This window comes from Ursus americanus, chromosome 1 (assembly GCF_024610735.1).
Source record: "Ursus americanus isolate L20-20 chromosome 1, mUrsAme1.1.p, whole genome shotgun sequence".
In the NCBI taxonomy this organism is placed as follows: Eukaryota; Metazoa; Chordata; class Mammalia; order Carnivora; family Ursidae; genus Ursus; species Ursus americanus.
In genome coordinates this window covers 97,752,800-97,774,695 of record NC_142127.1, presented here as the reverse complement: position 1 = coordinate 97,774,695, position 21,896 = coordinate 97,752,800, and the positions used below count along the sequence as shown (strand labels likewise).

The following is a 21,896-nucleotide window of genomic DNA, read 5'->3' as shown; positions in this document are numbered from 1 at the left end:
CCAATTCTGTGATTGCACAAACTCAAGGAACAGGGAACATTCAGTGACAGTGCAAAGATTTGCCGCCCTTGACCTGAGACACAGAGTCTGTGACTGACAGAAAACTATGGGAGATGGCCAAGAAGAGCCATCCAAAAAGGAGAGTGCAGGGCAGGCAGGGAAGGCATCTGGGCTTGGGCTTGAGACATTTGATGTTGAACAAAAGTGTCCTTCCAGGTTCCGGAAACTCCTCATCATAGCTGGGGCCGGGAAAGGAAGGTTTCATATCATCTCACTTCCACCCCAAACTCTTTCCCCCATCTGTTTGTTTCTTGCATAGCCTATCCAGGTGCCCACTCATTACCTTCTGAGCACATTCACAGTTTTGTGAAAAGCACTGACCCAACAAAATAAGGCATCACTGCCAACTGAGGTAACAGAGGCCTGGTAGTAGAGAAACCTTGAACAAAGCAGGAGAACCCTAAACAAACTAAAACTACCACCAGTCTGTTCCTGTTCCTTCTAACCAATCAGTGAGGAAAGTTAATTTTTAAACCCCTTTAAATATGAGCTTAGCTATATTTCGGGCTTCCTTGATATCTTATTTTCTCAGGATACCAGTCATTCATTTTATTAATTGAGATGATTATTGTTATTCATTATTATTACATTATTATCATTCATTCATCATTACAAATAGACCAACATCCAAAAGGAAATAAACTCACATGAAACTAGCCTGAATTTTAAGAGTCTGAAAATGGTAACGCTGAGTATGTTATCATGCCATTAAAAAGTTGAAAGTTAAGGAGAGTTAGCTGATTTTTTATTCTTTATTCTGGGGCTCACACAATGTGTCATATGCTGTTAATGTGGCACCCATACTTATAATCTGGGAGTCTGCACTCTAACATGGGCTGTTACTGTGAATTCCCAGGTATTTATATAGAAGGCAAAATGGAGGGAACTCACAAGAAGCACAAGAAGAGATTCCTGGGACTTGGGCAGAGTGAGGCCATCTGTAGAGGGAGGCTACAGAAGAGAGAAGCCAGGGCCTCCTGAAGGCATGTCCTCTCTGCCCTGAACTCCCCACAGGTCGAGCAAGTGCTCTTTCAGTGTGAGGCTAAGATGGCCTGTCCCCTCTGGAAATGAGGAACACAAACACTCATCTTTACTATTTTCCCAAGTATAACTCGGTGTTGAAGAAAAATCAAGTCTGACTTTCTTAGTCTACTTCCCTTCAAAGACATCATAACTTTGATTCAGTATAGAATCACTGTTACAGAATCACAATTATAGAGGTTGAGAGCTGACAGTAATTGAGGAACATTCGAGCAATCCCTAACAAAAAGAAAAGGGATAGTGAGAAAGAGGATTTATGGGGTGTGGAGAGGGGAGATAGTGGTGAAGTGGTAGATCCCACCTGCGTGAGGGTTCTCCAGAAAAACAGAACCAATAGGGTGTGTGTGTGTGTGTGTGTGTGTGTGTGTGTGTGTAAAGAGATTTATTTTTTATATATGCACTGTATATAGTGCATAATAAAGGGTTCTATTGAAGATAATTGGCTTATGTGATTATGGAGACTAAAAAGTCCCTAGACTTGTAGTTGGCAGCCGGAAACCCAGGAGAGCAACTGGTCTAGCTCCAGCCTAGTTCAAATCCAAAGGCAGGAGAAGATCAATGTCCCAGCTTGAAGACAGGCAGAGAGAGAAAATTCTCCCTTATTCCACCTTTTATTCTGTTCAGACTCTCAAGGGATTGTATGGGGCCCATCCACACTGGGGAGGGCAATGCACTTCACCCAATCTAAGGATTCAAATGTTAGTCTCCTCCAGGAACATCCTCACAGACACACCCAGGATAATGTTTAATCGAATATCTGGACATTCCAGAGCCCAGTCAAGATGACACAGAAGATTAACCGTCACACTCTGTTCCTGGTAAAGGAGGAAGAATGAGCTGAACCTGCACCAGCTGTCTCCGTGACAGGGCTTTGTGCTCCTGTAGATCCATGTATGACTGTCCTTTGGGTCCTAGTAGCTCTTATCACCCCAAGCATCTCAGCATCCCGATGAAGCTGGTGTTGGAGAGAGAGAGTGAGAACATGGAAACACACAGAAACTCATCAGAAGCATGTTGAGAGAGCTCAAAAGAATCAGTACAAAGGCCCATATGGGAAATTCAGTGCCTTTATGGGGAACTTATGTGACTTTTAAAAAGAGACATTTCCTAAAACAATGAAAATAAAATTCTTCTAAGAAAGAGATCTGCTTTCCAGGCTTAGATCTGGAAGTCATGCTATCTGTATCTTTGCTTTATGTGTATGAGGTTTCCGGAGCCTAGAAAGTCAGACCCATTTCAAAGGATATAGACTAGATGTTTTCCTTGTTCTTCCCTTGCTGGCCACATAGACTTTCCTTCTGATGCCGTTCACAGGTCTCCTCCTCCATTTGCCTTGTTGAGTTTTCTGCTTACCTGGGCTGATGGTCTCCATGGCTCTTTGCCTCTGCTGAGCCAACCAGAGGGAAGCAAAATGGAGTCTGTCTACTGGGCAGTGATCATAGACTTTGCCCTGCTAGTATTACTCTACTGTGGCTGAAAATAGGACTCTTCTGGCTGCCGAGCAGGTGCTTCTTGAAAAATAACAGAAGAGCTTCTTGCTTTTCCTTAATCCATCAAGATTTGAAACCTTTGCTCCAGTGCAAGTGCACTCTTACTAAAAATAATTGTACTTGTTGAAGTGGTCATTCATCTCAGAAGATTCCGGTGAGTCGGCTTCGTTCCTTATTCTCATTTTCCCAACACTGAAAGAGAGACTTCTTTCTTTTTTCTTCTCTTAAGAATACACTCATTAGCAATGACTTTAACCAGACACTCTTCAAAGCTCTAACATAAGCCTCTGTAAGTCCTTGCTCCTGTATTTCTAAATATTTGATATCACTCTCTTTTCTTACAAAGAAATCTAGCAGGAGAATTCTTTAGGGCTTTTTTTCAGTGTGATAACTCTACTGTGGAGGTGAATAGTTGCAATATTATCAGTCACACTATTTCTTTGAGCAGAGCTGAATAGTTAAATAGTAAGAAAGTTACGGTTCCAAGGTGACTTTTAACTAACAATATAAAAACACGATGGGGGTAGTCATTAAAAATTACTTTCACATCATGCATTGGGTTCTATTTGGAAACAGAAGGTAAATACAGTAAAGCTCTTGAGTAATTACAGATTTTGATTGTCAGAGGTGTTATTTCAAACACACACACACACACACACACACACACACACACACACACACACGTGCACCAGGACAATTAGAATAGTATTCGTCAACTGTCACTGAAATAGGTTGATCCGATCAGCATGATGGGGTGATTTTGATCAAAAACAAATCCTTGGCTGCATGTATCTAAAAACTAAACCTTCAAGATTGTTTACTCAACTATATATGCTTATAAAGATATTTTTATTTTCCATTTAAATTAGCGCTGAGCCAAGTATTCGATGATCTTGTATAGTTTTGTTCTCTATTACCAACTCCCTTCCAAAAAGGTTATATCAGTTTGTACCCCAATCTGCAGTACATGAGAGTGTCTATTTCTCCATAGCCTTGTGAACACAATGTGTGCCATACCTTTTATTTTTACCAGTCTGGTAAGTGAGAAAGGCATCTTGGTGTAGTTTTAGTTAGCAGTTCTCTAATTATGAGTAGATCTTTCAAGTAACAGTCAGTCAGGTAAGATATTCTAGGGATTTCATTCAGTTTTCTACAAAATATTATCAGTATTTTAGTTGACTATACATTTTTAAGTTACACAGTGAATATTTCCATTGTACACTTAAGCAGTTGCAAAGGATATAATTTTTATCATATTTAAAATACTGTAATTTTATTTTTTAAGTTTTAAAAATATTTTGTTCATTTATTTCAGAGAGAGAGTGAGAGCCAGCAAGAGAGAGAGCATGAACGGGAGGGAGGGGCACAGGGAGAGGGATGCTGAGCAGGGACCCTGATGCGGGGCTCGATCCCAGGACCCTGGGATCATGACCTGAGCCGAAGGCAGACACTTAACAGATTGAGCCACCCACATGCCCTTAAAACACTGTAACTTTAAATAAAATTGCTGCATGACTCTTTAAATGTAGTCAATATAACCTATGTTATCAAACTAGCATCTCTTTAAAAAAATACCATGAGCATACTCTTCTTTTTTTTTTTTTTCCAACTTATGCTAGTACCTTGTATGCCAGGCACTATTTTTTTCCAGTTTTATTGAGAAGTGGTTGGCATTCATTGTATAAGTTTAAGGCGTATGACCTGATGGTTTGATTTCCATATGTTGTGAAATGAGTACCGCAATTAAGTGTAGCTGGCACTCATTTTCTCACATAGATACAATAAAAAGGAAAAGAAAAAAAGAATTTTCTCCTTGTGATGAGAACTTACAGGATTTACTCTCCTACCAACCCTCCTGTGTATCATAGATGTGAGCTGTAGTCATCGCTTTGTGCATTATGTGCCTAGCACCTATTTATCTTTTATCTGGAAGTTTCTACCTTCTGACCACCATCCTTCCAATTACCCTCCCTCCCACTCCTGCCTCTGGTAACAAGTCTGAACTTTCTGTCTGTGAGCTGGGTTTTTTTGTTTGTTTATTTTCATTTTGGGGGGAGGGTTGTTTATTTGGTTTTTTTAGATTCCACATATAAGTGAGATCGTACAGTATTTGTCTTTCTCAGTCTGACTTATTTCACTTAGCATAATGCCTTCAAGGTACATCCATGTTGTTGTAAATGGTAAGATTTCCTTAATTTTTTATGGCTGAATTATATCATCTATCTATCTATCTATCTATCTATCTATCTATCTATCTCACAACTTCTTTATCCATTCATCAATCAATGGACATTTAGGTTGTTTCCACGTCTTAGCTATTGGGTCTTGGGAATGATATTTTGGATATGACACCTGAAAGATAAGCAACAAAATAAAAAATAAGCAAGTGGGACTTCATCAAACTAAAAAGTGTCCGCATAACAAAAGGAACCATCAAAAGGCAATCTATGATGGGAAAAAAAATGTCAAACCATATATCATTTGCATAACTATATAAGGGGTTGATACCCGAAATATATAAGAACTCATATAATTCAGTAGCAAAGACAAATAAACAACAATAACACCAACAAATACCCAATTAAAAATGGGCAAAGGTCTTGAATAGACATTTCCCCAAAGAAGATCTACAAAAGGCCAACAGGTATATGAAAAGATGCCCAACATCACTAGGCATTAAGGAAATGTAAATTAAAACACAATGAGATATCACCTTGTGCCTATTAAAATGTCCATCACCAAGAAGATAAGAGAAAACGAGTGCTGGCAAGAATGTGAAAAAAAGAAAACCCTTGTGCACTGTTTATGGGATTGTAAATTGGCACAGCCACAGTATGGAATACAGAATGGGGGATCCCAAAAAATTAAGAATAGAACAACTATGGGGTGCCTGGTTGGGGTGCCTGTAAGTGTACAACTCTTAATCTCAACTCAGGTCTTGATCTCAGGGTAATGAGTTCAAGCCCCATGTATTAAAAAAAAGAAAAAAGAAAAAAAAGAAACTACGTGTAATCCAGCAATTCCACCTCTGTGAATATATCCAGAAAGTGAAAATACTAACTAGAAAATATATCCATACCCCCATGTCCACAGCAGCATTACTTACAATAGTTCTTCTTTAACCATCATAAATTCTACAGCATTTCTTTTCCTCCTTGATCTCTTACAGTCCTTCTGTCCCCTCCTGCAGCCCTTGCAACCCCATCGAATGCCATCCTAAAATAGTATCAGTGTCTGATTGAAAGGTTATTGATCACCCTATGAGATTACACAGAGAATTGGGTGTTCAGATCAGAAATTTCATCCAGGACCAAACTTTACTAATAATTTCAAGGAAACAGCACAAGCCAAACAAGGTGAGATCTGGGATCATCCGTGAGTCTTTTTCAGTCCCTTCTTGCTGCATCATAGGTGGTCTAGCCCAGATAACACAGAAGATACCTAACACTGTATGTGGTTTTAGTACTTATGTGGAGGAGAGCCCTCTAAACCTTGAGACATTTCCATTTTATACTTACACGTATTTCCATTTCCATTTTATACTTAGTTACGTAGCTTAAGAGACGTTTTCCTGGAAGCCATGTGCTGTAACTCTACAGCTTTCAGGTTTGTTTACCACGAACAATTCTAGGCAAACAGATACACCCTGCAAAAAACATTCCACAGATAAGATCTTTCCTGCTAGCATATGGCACAAGATCTGTTATTAACAAGCTGACAAGGAGATTAAACCAGACCATTTCTTTCTTTTCTTGGGTCACTCTCCCTTTCCCCGGTAAAGGGAGAGAATGGATTTCAGAATGTTGTTCAATCATTTATTTGCCATCCTGTCATATTTCTTCTGCAAGGAAAATATGTAAATATTAGAAAATTTTAAAAACTAATTTTTGACCATGTCTTTAAATATAAATATCTTCTGGTTTGAGTTATCCATACAATTAATATGCATATGCATTGATCAGAACAGCATAAATGTATTACAAATTTTGATAAATAATTATAAATAAAAGATAGCTTAATTAGAAAAACAACTCTTAATAAGATGGATGAGATGACTTTTTTAATTGATATTTTCATTGGGATAATTGATTCACACGCTGTTGTTAAGAAGTAAGCCAGAGAGTTGTCCAACACTTTACCAACACTTTACTCCAAGGGTAACACTTTGCAAAACTGTCGTGTAATACTGCAGTCATACCCTCCACCCATCTTCTTCAGCTTTTCCAAGTTGTACTCAGGATGCGTGCATGTATTTGGTTCTGTGCAACTTTTGCACGAGTGTAGGCATGTTTCCAGCCCCACAGTGAAGATTCTAAATATGTCCCTCACTAACAGTGAGTCCTCACCCCACCCCTGACCCCAGCAACCACCAATCTGTTCTCCATCTCTAAAGTGATATACAAGTGGAATCCTACAGTATGTCATTTTTCAGGATTGTTCATTTTCATGCAGGAGAATTCCCTGGAGATCCATCTGGATTGTTGCAGACAATCCATCCGGATTGTCAATAGTACATTCCATGGTAGAGCTGTGCCACAGTTTACTTAACCATTTGCCTGTCGAAAGACATTTGGACCAATTCCATTTTTTGGCTATTGCCAATGAAGCTTCTATGAACATTCATGTAGAGGTTTTCGTCTGAACATAAATGTTCATTTCTCTGGAATACATAGTAATTCCATGTGTCATTCGCCTCAGTGTACCTCTCTTGTTGCAAACCTTCACTGGCCTTTGATCAAGAGCTCTAGACTTGCAGCCCAGAGATTGGTGTGTTTATTTTATTACCTCCAACTGAATGTTGTCTCGATATGATTCCTTCCAAATGTTTAATGCCGTCTCTGGTCCATTTCTAATGAATTGTGCACTAAGCAAAATGAACTGATAAAGTGCTACGAGGAGTAAAATTGGTGACATTTTTCACCTGCCACCGTGCTTGTCCCTTGAATCCATTTGTCAGGATAACTCTCAGGCATTGTGCTCCATATTGATTTATCATTTAGGGAATCTTCTCATTGTGAACGTTTTGGGGCCTGGAGAGCTCTGCTGAATGTCTGTCTCTCTCCAGGATACTCTCCTGAATAGAAAACAGAAGGGGAGATATTAGACTTGTCATGAAATAAATTGCTCTTGCCCCACCGAGTGGAACAGTGACAGGTTTGACCATCCTTGAGCCACCTCACCAGAAGGGGCCCGATGAGGGGATGTATGTTTCAATGTGGTGTCACTTTTATTAAGTGACTTTGTCTTCAGGGGCACACTTCAGTACCTTCCAGATAAATTGCTTCTGTCTTTGACAGTGACAATGACAATATTTCCAACTTCACACATCCAAGAGCCAATTGACAGGACAAATCGTGCATTGAAACAGCTTGATAGGCACAAGATGGGGCAAAGTGTCTCGAATCACTCTACATTGGGACAAAGGTATAATAATATGAATCATAGAAACAAATCTATCACTTAAACACCTAATTGTGAGACAGAAGCTGTATTTAACAACTGAAGCAATGTTCGTTTCTTTATTAGAGTGCAAAAATAGTACTTAATTATTTTTTGTTATTGCGTCTTAGTAAATTTGCTTTTTCCCCCTGTGATGTACATTTACATAATAAAAGTAAAACATATCTCCCAGTAAAATTTCTATTAATATTTTTATAGATTCTGTCAACATAACACATGCAAATACTTGGAAAGATCTTGCTGAACAATAAGAAAAGTATTCTTAATATTTATGACCTTAGGAAAGTTACAGAAGTAAATACATATCACTAAACAAAGGAATACGCATAAATGTGCACCAGAGGAAATGCACTTTGGAAAACCTAACTTGTACTGCCAGCATTGTTGCTAAGAAGAAAATTTAGAGTAAGTCTGTGAGCCTTTCCAGGTCATCACCATCCCCTTTGGGGATAACAAAAATGTGCTGTTGAGACAGGCTTACCTTAGGCCACCAGGCTCATCTGCCTCTGGGTCAGCGGACTGAGCCTGGCCAAACAGATATAAGGCAAAGACTTCAAAGCATAGCTTCAAGGAAAGTGGCAACAATCCCTCCTCATCCCTGTCTAGCCAAAGGACAGCTGGGTGTATTCCTGAAGAGGTCTGCCAAAAAACAGGCCCCAGAGTGGCACCCAAGATTTACTTTGGAGAAGAAAATCCTCATTTTGATCCAGAATCGTCTGGGCTTCTTAGGGATGACCCACAGAAGTCTGGAGGGCTAAGGAGTAGAACCCTGGAGGGTCACCAGAAGGGATTCCCAGGTCTGCTGAGAGCTGAGCTCTGGCCTCTCAGGCTGGCCTTTTGAGGCTCTCCTGCCTTTGTTGAGGGCTCTGTAAAGCCCTGCTCACCATGTGTGTGGCTCCCAGAGCAATTCCACATCACATGCTGTCTGGCTTGTTGGTACACCACCCACAAGGGCAGGGTTAGAGCCAACACAGCACATGCTTAATATTTGCTCCTTGGAACTATTCTTTGAAATAGGGATTGTTTGCTTTGCAAAGCACCGTTTCAAGATTCTTTAGGAATAGGGTATCTGCATATTAAGAGTGCATTCTTGTCTCCGTCCTTCAAATATTGATGCTAGCTAGCATCACCATTTAAATCCCTGAGTTATGCAAACAGATCTCAGGTTAAGGACAGTTTAACTGATTCCAAATTCCTTTTTGAATGTTAAACAAGCCCTGGCAAAGTGTCTGTCACCTTTCCATGTTCCTGACCGGGTCTCAGTGTAGACACTTGAAGAAGTGGCCAGAGAGAAGGTAGATGACATAAGAATGAAAAAGAAAAAAAATAATAATAATAAAAGAAAGGGTCCAAAGGCTCTTCAGGGAAGATTGGGGTAGAGGGAAGAATCTGGTCCTTGGGGTAGAAGCACTGTGTCCCACATCTTGCTCTTTCAGGGACCAGCTGTGTGATGTTGGGCAAGTTATCAGAATCATCATCTCTGCAACAAAGCGGTGGTGTTAGGCAGGTATGGTGGCCCCATTTAGCATTGAAAACCGAGAATGTTGATGATATAGCTTTGAATCATCAGGAATTTATTGCAATATAATTATCAATACTTTGGGTTTAAACACTGGCAACACTTGTTATTTGGATCTCCAAAATAAAGGAGAAATCAAAGAAAAGTAGAATAGATGCTGGGCAGCCTAAAACAACGCATCATTTTACTCCAATAATTCGATAAAGGCAAATTGGTTTGATGTGCCTGGAACATCCTGAGAGTGAAGACACAGATGTCAAGGGAGGCCAGGAACCCCTTTTTTCCAGTCATGAGGGCAAATGTCAAGTCACCAATGGTGTTGTTGTTGCCAGGTCATTTTGTTTGGGAGGCAAAGTCTGCCTTGGCCCTTCTACCTCCATATCTCCCTAGCTCCTACTTGTCTTCCCTTCTCCCTTGATTCTCTTCCAAAGCCCTCTCTTGCCTGATCTTCTACCTCTATCTCAGGAACCCAAACCACAGCGAACGTAAAGATATGAGCCTTCATAGGACATAGCTTGAACAAGGAACGGATTCTAAATGGGGATTTTTTTTTTTTTGTCCCCATTGTGCTGTATGAAAGACCTTTTTGAAACTAAGAGAAGTTTTCTGGATTCATTGAAAATGCTCAGAGAGGCATGTGTGTGTTCTTCTCACACAGGGGCCCGCCTTGCCCATGTCGTGCTGAGTCCTGTAACCTTTGTCTGTGTACTGGGAGGGAACATAAGCTCCAAGAGTTGTATTAATTCTGTTCACTAATATACCTAGTTCCTAGTAGGTGCTCAGTAAATACTTATCAAATGAATGTGCCATTAAGAAATTTAATTTTCAAAAGAAATTGATTTTCAAGCCCAAAGCTTATTACTTTTTTTCTCAATGACTTCATAGGTTTCACTGTGAATAGCATTTATTCTTTAATACCTTCTTCATGGCTTACAACATGTAATACAAGTTCAAGGTCATAATTAGCATTATGTCTGTCTTTAGATTGAGAATTTTTAGGTTCTTGGCATGTGGATCCATCCCTGCTCTTCAGAGTGTACAGTGGTTGCTTGCTTCTCTGCGGCCCACAAGGAAGGAGACAATTCAAGCTGGGATTGTGATCTCAATGTTCTGTCCCCTTTCTCCACAAAGTGCAGTATAATGTCAGAGAAGAGCTTGATTCTGCTATTGGTTCAGAGTTGGCTCTTCTTATCTTCTGCCTTGTAACCCAAAGGCTATAGGATTTCCAGTCTAGTATTCTCCATCTCAAGTTCATATCATGTTATTTTATGTCAGCTGAGGACAGGAAGTCTCCTACAGATGATGAAAGAACACCAAGGATTTTTATATCCCAAGAAAGGCCTCTGGAGAAGCTTTGATCTGGATGTGCCATCCTGCAGAAACCTCACAGTAAATGGAACCAAAGCTGGACTCCTGCCGTTGTGCAGCTGGGTTTGTCCAGCTTGAAGGTCCAAGATCCCCAAGAAGCCAGGTGCTTGGATTCTTACGTGATCATCCATTTCATTCCCCCTCTTTATTTCGGGGCCTCTGTCATTAGCCTCTCCATCCCATTATCTGGTCTAGAATGAAATGAGTCAGGACCCTAAACAAGGGGTTTTCGGGCAAGAATGAAATATTGACTGGCCACCAGGAGGAAGGGATGGTGCTGGCTTGGTTCGCCAGAAGGCTCCATGTCAGGCAACCAGAGTTTGTTTTGCCACAGATGAGGAAAGAATGGTGATTCATGAATGGCGAGCTGGCTGCGCTGTTGGAAAAGTCCTGGGTGGGAAGGAGAGTTTCTGAGGACACTAGTGTCTCCCGACTGACACTGGGAATGTTGCAGATGCTTGGGCGGGCCCCTCAACTCCATGGCTTCTATGGATTTTCACACGCCGTGAATATTCTCCTGTAATTTTTTCAGTCAGGATTGGGCAAAGCCCATTCACACACATTGCAACCGTCTGTGTCTGAGGCATTGGTGTATGCCATTGAATGACACATGGGGAAAAACTTTCATTTTTTTTATTTTTTTTTGCTCTGCTTGTTTATTTCTCTCTGAATGATTCATTCTAATAAGTTTCTTGCCCAATGCCTATTCCTGCAACCTTAGAAAAGATGTTAGTATTTACCGCATATTTCCAACTGGTTGTTACTCCCCCGGAAGACTCTCCCTGTCATCTTCTGAGTCCCTTTGTTCCTACGCCCTGGGAGGCAACAACTTTAAAAAAAAAAAAAATCTGTCTACCATTTTGGACATTTAGTGACCAGTTTGGTGACTCAAGGTTTCTCGTCTACTCTGTGGCTCTGGAAGATTTCAGCCTATAAGGATGAGGCTCAGAAGGGACTTATTCATCTAGAAAACATTCACCTCTTTCATAGATGGACAGGATAACAAGAGTCTCCTTAACCAGACCTGAAACGGTGTACAGCTATGTTGGTGGCAGGACCTCCTGAAGCCGCCTTGCACATTGAGTCCTGTGTTTTTCCTCCTAGGGAGGAAGTGCCCAGAGAGGGGTGTGAAAGAAAATTTCCCGCACAAGGAATATTGTGGCAAGAAGTGATGTCTCTCTAGAGAGAGAGTAAATCCCTGCCACAGCATTGACATGGAAGGCTACAGAGATAACACGCTGTATTTGGGGGTTTCCGTCTATTGACACGCATGGATCCTGTGGCCTCATGTCGGTAGAGGACATGGGTGAACGCACAGCATAATGAAGCTTTGGTATTTGGAGACAGCTGATTTTTTTTAAGTGTTTACTTTAAGTTTTCCTTTGAAAAATAGAGCCATAGGTATATTTTTATTAAACCATATATAAAAATTAAAGGGAGAAATTAACATTTTTAAATTAAAGCCTGAGGAGTTGTTGTTGTTGTTTTTTTCCGGTGACTTAGAGTCAACAATAGGGGATAATGGCAGACTCTGGAGAACTTAAGGGAGGGTTAGCAAATGTGCAGGCAGGCAGTAAATCATTGACTTATGAGGGGAAAGGGCACAGAGTGAGGATTCCAGAACATGGGCCATTACGGATGATAACAGGGCTGCTTTAAAGGGGTCATTCTGAGGGGAAGCTGTCTTGTACCTCATGTCATCATTTTACATTCCATTTTTAGGGAAACTCCATTCAGGTCATTCTTTTTCTATGTCTCTTTAGGAAATGTCAACTTAGCATTGTTTCTTTGTATTTATGTTATGTCCTGGGATTTCTGACATCATCAACTCCACAGTCGCAACAAAACAGAGGTTTCACTGACTTCCCAATGTTCACCCAGTGACATCAGTTTAGACCCTCTGGCTCGTGTTTTATGTTGACTAGCTCCTATAGGAACCAGAGAACAGTTCATTACTGGGACTGCCTAGAAGGGTTTGGAAAGGGTTAGCTCATTTAATTGAAGAGGAGACTCAGCCAAGAGCCTTACTAAGGCCTGAGGTGAGCAGACCCTGGTCCTATCAAGCAGCTTATCTTATCGGAGCTGCTTATCTAGACGATCCGCCATTGTCTGCATGTCGGGGGCCATGTTTGCTAATTCTGTGCTTGTACAAAGGGCTTGTCTGTCCACTCCTGCCTCTGTAGTCTCCATGGAAGATCGCGATCGAGAGCAGACATAGATTGTGGAAGCCCCAGTGAACATTTGGTGTGGTTGGAGGCCCCTGTCGGTATCACAGTGGAGAGGAGGCAGCCCCTAATCTCCTCTGCAGGCTGAGTAATACTTTGCAAGATGAAGCTGGTGGAATATTCAGAATTAGTCCTGGTAGAACACGTTTATGCTTCTTTTGTCACAGGAAACTTTTGGAAAGATGCCAAAAGTCTGCATTTCTTGAGATTAAGCAGTTTGTTTTCTTTGATTTCATTTTAAGTAGATTGTATTTTCTTGAGTTTTAGAAAACATATATTATATATGGATATTAAATATATTAAAAATATATGTGTGTGTGTATATGTGTGGTGTGTGTGTGTGTGTGTATAAAATTTTGTTATTTGTGCTCTATTTTACCTGGGAATTTTAGAAGGTTTCTGAGTCTTACTCTCTGCAATTATATAGCCAGGAATAAAATTTTAAAGAAAGGCTTAGGCCCCTAATGGCATGGAAAAGAGTATCATTTATGAAAGCACCGCATAAGAATACTGTCCATTCTTTGGGAGGACTCACTGTTCTAGGATGCTCACAGAAATCCAGAATCTCTCTTACAGTCACAATATGGGGAAAATAAACAAAAGGCGAGTAGGTGGACTCGAATGGAAACGTTTCTCATCCAATAGCAAAGTGGCTCAGGAATTCAACAGGTATCTTTTTAAGATTTTTTTCCGTGCAGTTTTCCTCACAAATCATCAAAATGTTCCTGAAAGCCCAGCACCTTGCAGGACGGAGACTGCGTCCTGGTGCCACCACCTGACCTAGGGTTCGTATCTTTGAAAATGGGCTAGCGGCAATCATATTCCATCCTAAGCCACGGATCCACAGGGCTGTCAACGAAGCTGGTAGACACACAGTGTCTTTTGTCTAAAGTCTGACGCAAACATTAGGTACGGCTTATTCAGCATCCGTGTGACTTGATTTGGCCGTGATATGCGTAAGTGACGATTTAGGACCTCGTGCTTGGTGGGCAGTGCGCTATCCAGGTGACCTTGGTGAAACTGGGCCATTGAATGAAGATTACTTTCATAATAAGTTTAATACCAAAGAGGTTACATCTACGTCCTACATTCTACCTCAGAGCTTTAAAATTGTTTTTTTTTTTTAAGATTTTATTTATTTATTTGACAGAGAGAGAGACAGCTAGCGAGAGAGGGAACACAAGCAGGAGGAGTGGGAGAGGAAGAAGCAGGCTCCCAGTGGAGGAGCCCAATATGGGGCTCGATCCTAGGACTCTGGGATCACGCCCTGAGCCGAAGGCAGACGCTTAACGACTGAGCCACCCAGGAGCCCCTAAAATTGTTTTTATAGAGGTTACATATTATAAGTAGCTTTCATTATTATTTTAGTAAGCTCTTCGCGTACTCATCTCTGCCCCATCCTTCTCTCAAGCACACTTCCAAAATAAAACTTCATTTCCCTTAAAATCTTCAGTTTTCAAGTCATAAATATTTATAAGAGAGGAATACATTTTTCCGAGTTACACATATTTACTATTATGAAATTGCTTTCGATTAGAGTGAATTATCTACAACTTCTAATGAAGTTCTTTAAGCTCATCCCTTAATGATATCATGTTAGACGGCATTGGCTGGATAACTTTTTTAAAAAGTGTGTGTGTGTGTGTGTGAGCTTAGAGCAAATTGAGGTCGAGTTCCTCCCTCTGAAGGCTGTTTCTATCAAATAGAAACATGGTTATTTCTAGTTTCAGTGGATAGAAAGAAAGAATGCACTTTTACTTCAAGCACTGAAGCTCGTTTCCCCATTTCCTTTTGAATTTCCAAAAGTAAAGATGTCCTATAAAGAAATGAGGTATTGCTACATGGTACCACTTGGATGAGCCTTGAAAACATTATGCTCAGTGAAAGAAGCCAGACGCAAAGAGTCTCATACTATGTGCAAATCCAGAATAGTAAATCCATACAGACAGAAAGCAGGGTGGAGGTTGCCAGGGCCTGGGGGGAGGGGACGATAGAGAATGACGGCTTCATGGGTATGACGTCACCCTTGGGGGTGGTGAAAATATTTTGGAACTGGACAGAGCTGATAGTTGTACAACATTTTGACTCCTAAATGCCACTGAATCACACACTTTAAAGTGGTTAATTTTATGTGATGTGAATTTCACCTCAATAAAAAAGTAATAAAGCTGTTAAAAGGAATAAAGGTATCATAAAGTACCCTATACAGAAAGCACATTTGCGGCAAGTATGTAAATCAAGAACTCTTTATTGTACTTTTACTCCAACCCAGAGCGATGGGAGCTATCCAGCCCGTTGCTCTGCTTGTGGGGTGAGGCACTTGCTTTTCTGTCTGTGTCATTTTCCCCTTCTGTCTCCTGCCATGTGTTGTCAGTCCCATCTCAGTAATGTCGGCCCCATTGGGCTCTGTCTGTCCTTTCCCTTCACCTCCACCACCTCCACTCCCGATCCGGGCCCTCTTGCCTCCTGGCTGTGCTGCCCGAGCACGCTGCTGCTGCCCAGCCCTTCCCATCTGTTCTCCCAGGCATCGGATGAGTCTTCCAGGTTCACAGCCTCGCTCTGATCCAGGCACTTCTGGGACTGTAGACCTTCCATGGCGTTCCCTCGAGAGCAGGGATGTCCCTACTCCCTAGACTGCCTGCAGGGCCGTCTTCCAAAGTTCAGCCTGCTTTCATCCAGTGGCAGCTCACCTCCTGTCTCTTTTCCAGGGCTACCCTCTGCCCCCACCTCCTGTCTTGTCAGGCCCAAGCGGCCTATTTGCCCAAGTTGTGGGGAGGGGGTTTGCCTCACTGCAACCCCTTTCCCTTCTGCTCCCTCCTTCTCTCACTCCCTTCATGTGCTTCTCCTACCGGGCTTTTGAGACCCCATGTCTTGAGATCCAGTGACTCTCTCCCCTGAGGCCCTCCGTCAGCAGGATGCCATCACTCCCTCCTCTGAATCCTCCGGGGTACTTTGCTTGTATCCCTCGCCTGCCCTTTTCACGGTCTGCCTTCTGTTATGGGAGAGGGTTAGCGGTTGGCCCAGAACCACCCACCCTGTGAACTGTGGAACTAGGATATGAATCTTGACTTGCCTGCTTCAAAGACCGTGCTGCAAGCAAATACCAGTGACCTCCTTCCTATTGATTTTGGACCTCTCCATCTTCTCCCTCCCCCTTCCCCATCCCCCCTGGCACTTTGCCATTGTGCATAATAGGTTCCCGATAAGTATGCCGTGAATGTGCAGCACTGTGCCTCTTTACAAAGAAGTTGTTTTTTAAAGGGACTGTACAATTAACTCTTGTTTAAGAGATAAACAAACCATGAAAAAACGCAACAGTACGTAACTTCTGTGTTCTGCATTTTTTTGTATGTGGCCTTTATAGCCTCACTAAACACAGACGTTGATTGGCGTCATTGTACCCAAATCTCCTTTCTCATCATTCCCATGGACCTTTTTCTGATCTCGTCTTCCGCAAATTGACAGTATTTACATCTGTCTCATCAATTTTGAATCTAATTATATATTATTTCATGTTATTTCTTAAATGATTTCTTCAGTTTTATGCATTTCCATAATGCCAGTTGTCTAACAGTGGCAGTTCCATGCATTTTGAAGGATGAAAAAAAAGAAAGAATGAAAATTCCTTCTTAGTATGATAATAAACAAGTGTTTTAAAAGACACTATTTGAGGGGCGCCTGGGTGGCTCAGTGGGCTAAGCCTCTGCCTTTGGCTCAGGTCATGGTGGGGGTGGGGTCCTGGGATGGAGCCCTGCCTGGGGCTCCCTCTGCCCCTCCCCCCACTCGTGCACCTGTGCATGCACTCTCTCAAATAAATAATTAAAATCTTTAAAAAAAGACACTTATTGAATCACTTGGAATTATTTGTCTTTGTTTTCATGCTGCCCGTCTAGCTATTAGATAAGCCAGCATTTCAGTCTTAACCCATCTGTGGATCTTTCATTTATTATCACTATAACCAGATGCCCATAGTTTAAAACTTGTTTAGGCTGAAAAACAACTGAGCACTGCTATACTTAAAAAATTATCTTGCTGGTTGGAGGAGGGGGTGGGGAAAACAATCATGTTTTAAGCCATAATGTAAATGGAGCAGTTTTTGTGTCCTTGGCATTTGCTGGAAGCAAAAGCTTAAGTGAAATCAAACACTAAGAGAATTGTAAAGAGATAAGGAGACAAGTTTAATAAAGATTTTTTTTTTCCAGATGCAGCATCCTTTTGACTTCCTCCTGTCATTAAATTCTGCATGTGTTTGGTTGAAAGTAAACTTCAAATGGCTTTATGATTTTAAAGAAATGCCAAATTATGTAAAAAGATCATATTGTTACTCTAATTTGAATTTTAAAAGGCGGTAGGGAGAGGGGAGGGAAAGTGGGTCTCTAGAAATTAGGTTTTTTAAAAATCCAACGCTACTTAAGGCATTTCAGTACCTTTGCCAAGTGCTCGACTTGTAAGGGAGAAAAGGGAGATATTCTGGTAACAAGTTTGTTTTGTTTTGTTTTGTTTTGTTTTGTTTTGTTTTGTTTTGTTTTGTTTTGTTTTAGGGAGCTGGAAAGATGTCTCCCCACCTGCCCAAAGTGACAGTGTGACTGTCTGAGAGCATCTGAGTGAACAACTAGAAGGAAGAGCCTAATATTGACCTTTCCCTTTTCCTTCCTCTCTTTCCTTTGCAGGTTACCTATCTGGGTAAAGTCCCCACCACAGGCATGCAGTTTCTGTCAGGCTGCACAGAAAAGCCAGTCATCGAGCTCTGGAAGAAACACACGCTAGCCCGAGAAGATGTCTTTCCAGCCAATGCCCTTCTGGAAATCCGACCATTCCAAGTGTGGCTCCATCACCTCGACCATAAAGGTGAAGCCACAGTCCACATGGATACCTTCCAGGTGGCGCGCATCGCCTACTGCACCGCTGACCACAACGTGAGCCCCAACATCTTCGCCTGGGTTTACAGGGAGATCAACGACGACCTGTCCTACCAGATGGACTGCCATGCTGTAGAGTGTGAGAGCAAGCTCGAGGCCAAGAAGCTGGCCCACGCCATGATGGAGGCCTTCAAGAAGACTTTCCACAGTATGAAAAGCGACGGTCGGATCCATAGGAACAGCTCATCGGAAGAAGTTTCCCAGGAATTGGAATCCGATGATGGCTGAATGAACTGAGCGTGCTTCAGCATGGCGGCATTGGTCAAGGAATTCCAGATGATAGATGAATAAGCAATGATTCAAATTTGGGAAGAAAAGACTGCCAAACTATTGGCCGACCAAGCTTTTTAAATTCAGAAGAGCAATTCTAAATCTAAAGAAATGTATTATTAAAGTAATTACATTACATTGAAATCTGCTGCTGCTGTGACTGTGAGGAGGGTGGGCGTGTGGATGGGGAGGAAAGTTCTAGACTCTCTTCTTTTTTTTCCCCCCTCATTTCCCCATGCCTCCCTGTAGGAGACCTCCATGCCAGTTATCACCACTCTCAGGCAAATACACTGCGGCTGTTATTTGATGAACCATTCCAATTTGCCTTATGAAATCCAACAAGAATGTTAGATGCACCTGTAGGATCCCTAGTCGGGGGGGTTATGGGGGGTTGCAGGTGCAGGTGTGGAGGCTGCAGAGCTAAAGGACACCTCAGGCTCATCCTGAGAGCCCCTCTCCCTGGCATGTTTCAGATTCTCTCCTCAGTAAGCAAATCAGCACAGCCTTTATATGAGCTTTACAACTAACAACCTGATAGTTGGCAGTTAATTCACAGTTAAAGATAATGCTTTTATTTACGTAAATATATCAAGTAGTACCCTCTTATTGTATTCACTTCATCTATTTTCTTAGAATACTTGCGACTACTAATAGCTGCTTTCCTCATCCATCCTCATCTACCCTCTTTCCCCTTCCAACCCAGCCAACACCCCCAAGGGATGGATTCTCAGCATACGCTGCAGGACACAAAAAAGGGAAGAAATTAACCAAGCAGATGAAATAAACAATCAAAGTAGGAGTTTCAAACAACCACCACAGCCACAGAAACCTTGGAAAAAGGGAACGAGTTATCAGCAAGTGAGCAAACTCCATGTAGGTTGTCCTTTGATCAATTCTGATTTATGGTAACTTATTTAGTTGATGGTCCTGTGTGATGAATCCTTCACGACAAGCTTCAGATCTGATCGGGCATCACCAAGGAAGCCTTGCCCCCATCACTCAATATTGTACTCTACTAGGGAATGTGCTGTATACACCTGGCTTGTCTAGAGAAACTGCGTCCTAAAGGGAAGTCTGACCCTGTTATCCTAAAATTGGTGATACCTTAGGGGCAGAGCTGCCGGTTTATTCACTGTTTCTAATGAGAAATTCTCACTAAGAGAGCCTGAGATGTCTCAGTTTCATGGATCTTTAGATATCATCAACACAGAGTCAACACTGAATGCAATTGAAAGTGTTGGTTCAAAAACATACATTTAAGGCTGGGAGCAGATGGCTAGTTTTCCAGGTAATGCTGCTCCTTGATGGAAGTCTGTTTTTAATCCCAGTAATGTTAAGGGCACTGGGGCACCTTTCAGAAGCCTTAAATGAGAGCTCACTGAATCCAGAGTTAGGGTGTCAGCGTTTTGGTCTGTGTATCTGCGTGTCCGTGTATGCGTTTGTGTGTGTGTACGTGTGCCCCCGTGTATGGGTCCAGTTTTAAGGCATGTAGAATGAGCATGGAGTCGTATTGAGAAGAACTCGCCTCTTGGAGATATTGCTTGCTGCTCTACACACATGTAAACTATTCTTTAGCATAAATGCATTCACTCTTTAATAAAAAATATGTTTGCATTAATAAAGCTGAGGACTTTCATACTTTATATGTCTTTCCTTTTTGAAGTAATGAAAACCTGAAGGACAGAATAGATCAAATTGAGTAAAGAGGGAATTCTTTCTCAAAAGCATTCCTACTGGGTCATAAATAACCCATTCCTTGATTGTGTTTAAATAAATCTTGTTTTATTTTTCAGTGCTCAATTTATATTTAATTCACTGAGATGATATCGTGTCAACCATTGAAATAGTTATTCAGTGTGGCGGACTTATTTCAGAGGGGACTCTTCCAGAACATTTTGCAAGTGATCACTATTTATAAAATCTTGCATTCCATCTTGGGAGAACCTGTGCTGAAATCCTGGAAGGTAAACACGGAGTGATTCCCTCTGATGGCACTGGTTAAAAATGTTTCCTGCAGGCCATGATTTCTCAGAACACCCCATTAATCTCACAAGACAGGTGGCCATGGAGCCTGTGCGTCTTGAGCAGTGCCCTTCATGGACTCCGTAACCAGCATCAAGCCTCCTGAAGTGAAAATATGAGAGCCTACTGAAGAGGGACACCCAATTAAGAATTACCACCCATCTCCGATTCAAATGGCATTTTCCCTCATTGACCTTTCCTCAATTTCAATTTCACTACCTTGTCCTTGAATATGCTTCTACGAGGGAGGGGGGGAAAAAAGAAAGAAAGAAAGGACCCAGCCAGCATCTATTTCAAAGCAACGCCATTTTCCTCTCACAGTAAAAGTTAAATCCCAAGTGCATGTATGGTTATTTATCGCAGAAAGCGTTTGCTGTTATTTTTTCCGGGGTACTGAGTGTGACATGCTAAGTAATTGGCTCTGATAATATTGCCATGAGCTTTTGCTTGAGATGATTAGTAAGCAATTTAAAGATAAATACACAACGAAATCTTTCAAATAGCTAATGAAGCCTTTGGGGACAGGCAGTATTAACTCTCCTCAGAGGGGTGATTCAGACTTGCATTTTCTTTTTTAATGCTTTGTTTTCTCCCTTTCTGTACTATATGTTCCATACTGGTGGTCACAAGACGGTTTCGTGTACGTTAACTCATATTCCCCCCAGAAGGTTTGGCAGTTACTTTAGAGATGGAGACACTCCGATTCCGAGAGGTTGCATAAGTTGGCTAAGGCAGCCCACCGAGGATGTGTTCGATGGAGACTTCGAACCCTCTGACTTCAGGTCCAGGGCTATTCCTCTGTTCAGGCAAGATCCACCTCCTTGGGATTTTTTATTTCCATTCTTCTTAAATCCTCTAGCTTACTTTATTTTATTTTAAGATTTTATTTATTTATTTTAGAGAGAGAGAGAGGGGTGGGGCAGAAGGAGAGGGAGAGAATCTCAAGGAGACTCTCTGCTGAGCATGGAGCCTGATGCGGGGCTCGATCTCACGGCCCTGAGATCACGACCTGAGCTGAAACTGAGAGTCTGACCCTTAACTGACCGAGCCACCCAGGCACCCCTCTGCTATCTTATTTTAAATTAGCATTCTACACCACTATAAATAAACATCCTTTGCTATTCGTTTCCAAGTATTTTTGATAGCAATAGAAAAAGTTTTAAAAACAAACAAAGGCCCAGGAAGTTTTATTTGAGCACAAATAACATAATATGAGATTTTACTTAAGTATTTTATTGGCTGTGGTCAATGGACAAAATACTCTTTCCACCCCCTACAGAACCAAGATTCATGGTTTATTTTGTTTTTCTCGGGACATGTTAAAACTCTGAGTCATGTCCTTCTGCTACAGGATTCTAGAGCACCCTGTAATTTCTCTTCAGTCATTCACTGCATTTTCAATTCTATCTTTATTTGTATGATTACGTAAGTATATGTATGTGTATATATATTATGTAAGTATCTATTTAAGCCTCTGGGGTGTAAGTGTCATTAAGATGGGGATTTCATCCCTTTTGGTCAC

The 21,896-nt window shown here is 41.5% G+C and overlaps 1 protein-coding gene across 3 annotated transcripts in view; it reads left to right on the top strand.

Annotated features, from left to right (window-relative positions):
- Positions 1-20,147, top strand: part of PID1 (phosphotyrosine interaction domain containing 1) — a 214,737-nt gene extending 194,590 nt beyond the window's left edge. For all 3 annotated transcript variants that reach the window (XM_087864126.1, XM_045775310.2, XM_087864119.1), the window contains one exon: positions 17,834-20,147. In XM_087864126.1, coding sequence (XP_087720252.1) covers positions 17,834-18,310 — 477 coding nt within the window. In that variant the 3' untranslated portion in view covers positions 18,311-20,147. The remainder of the gene's footprint in view (positions 1-17,833) is intronic.
- Positions 20,148-21,896: the final 1,749 nt, after the last annotated feature.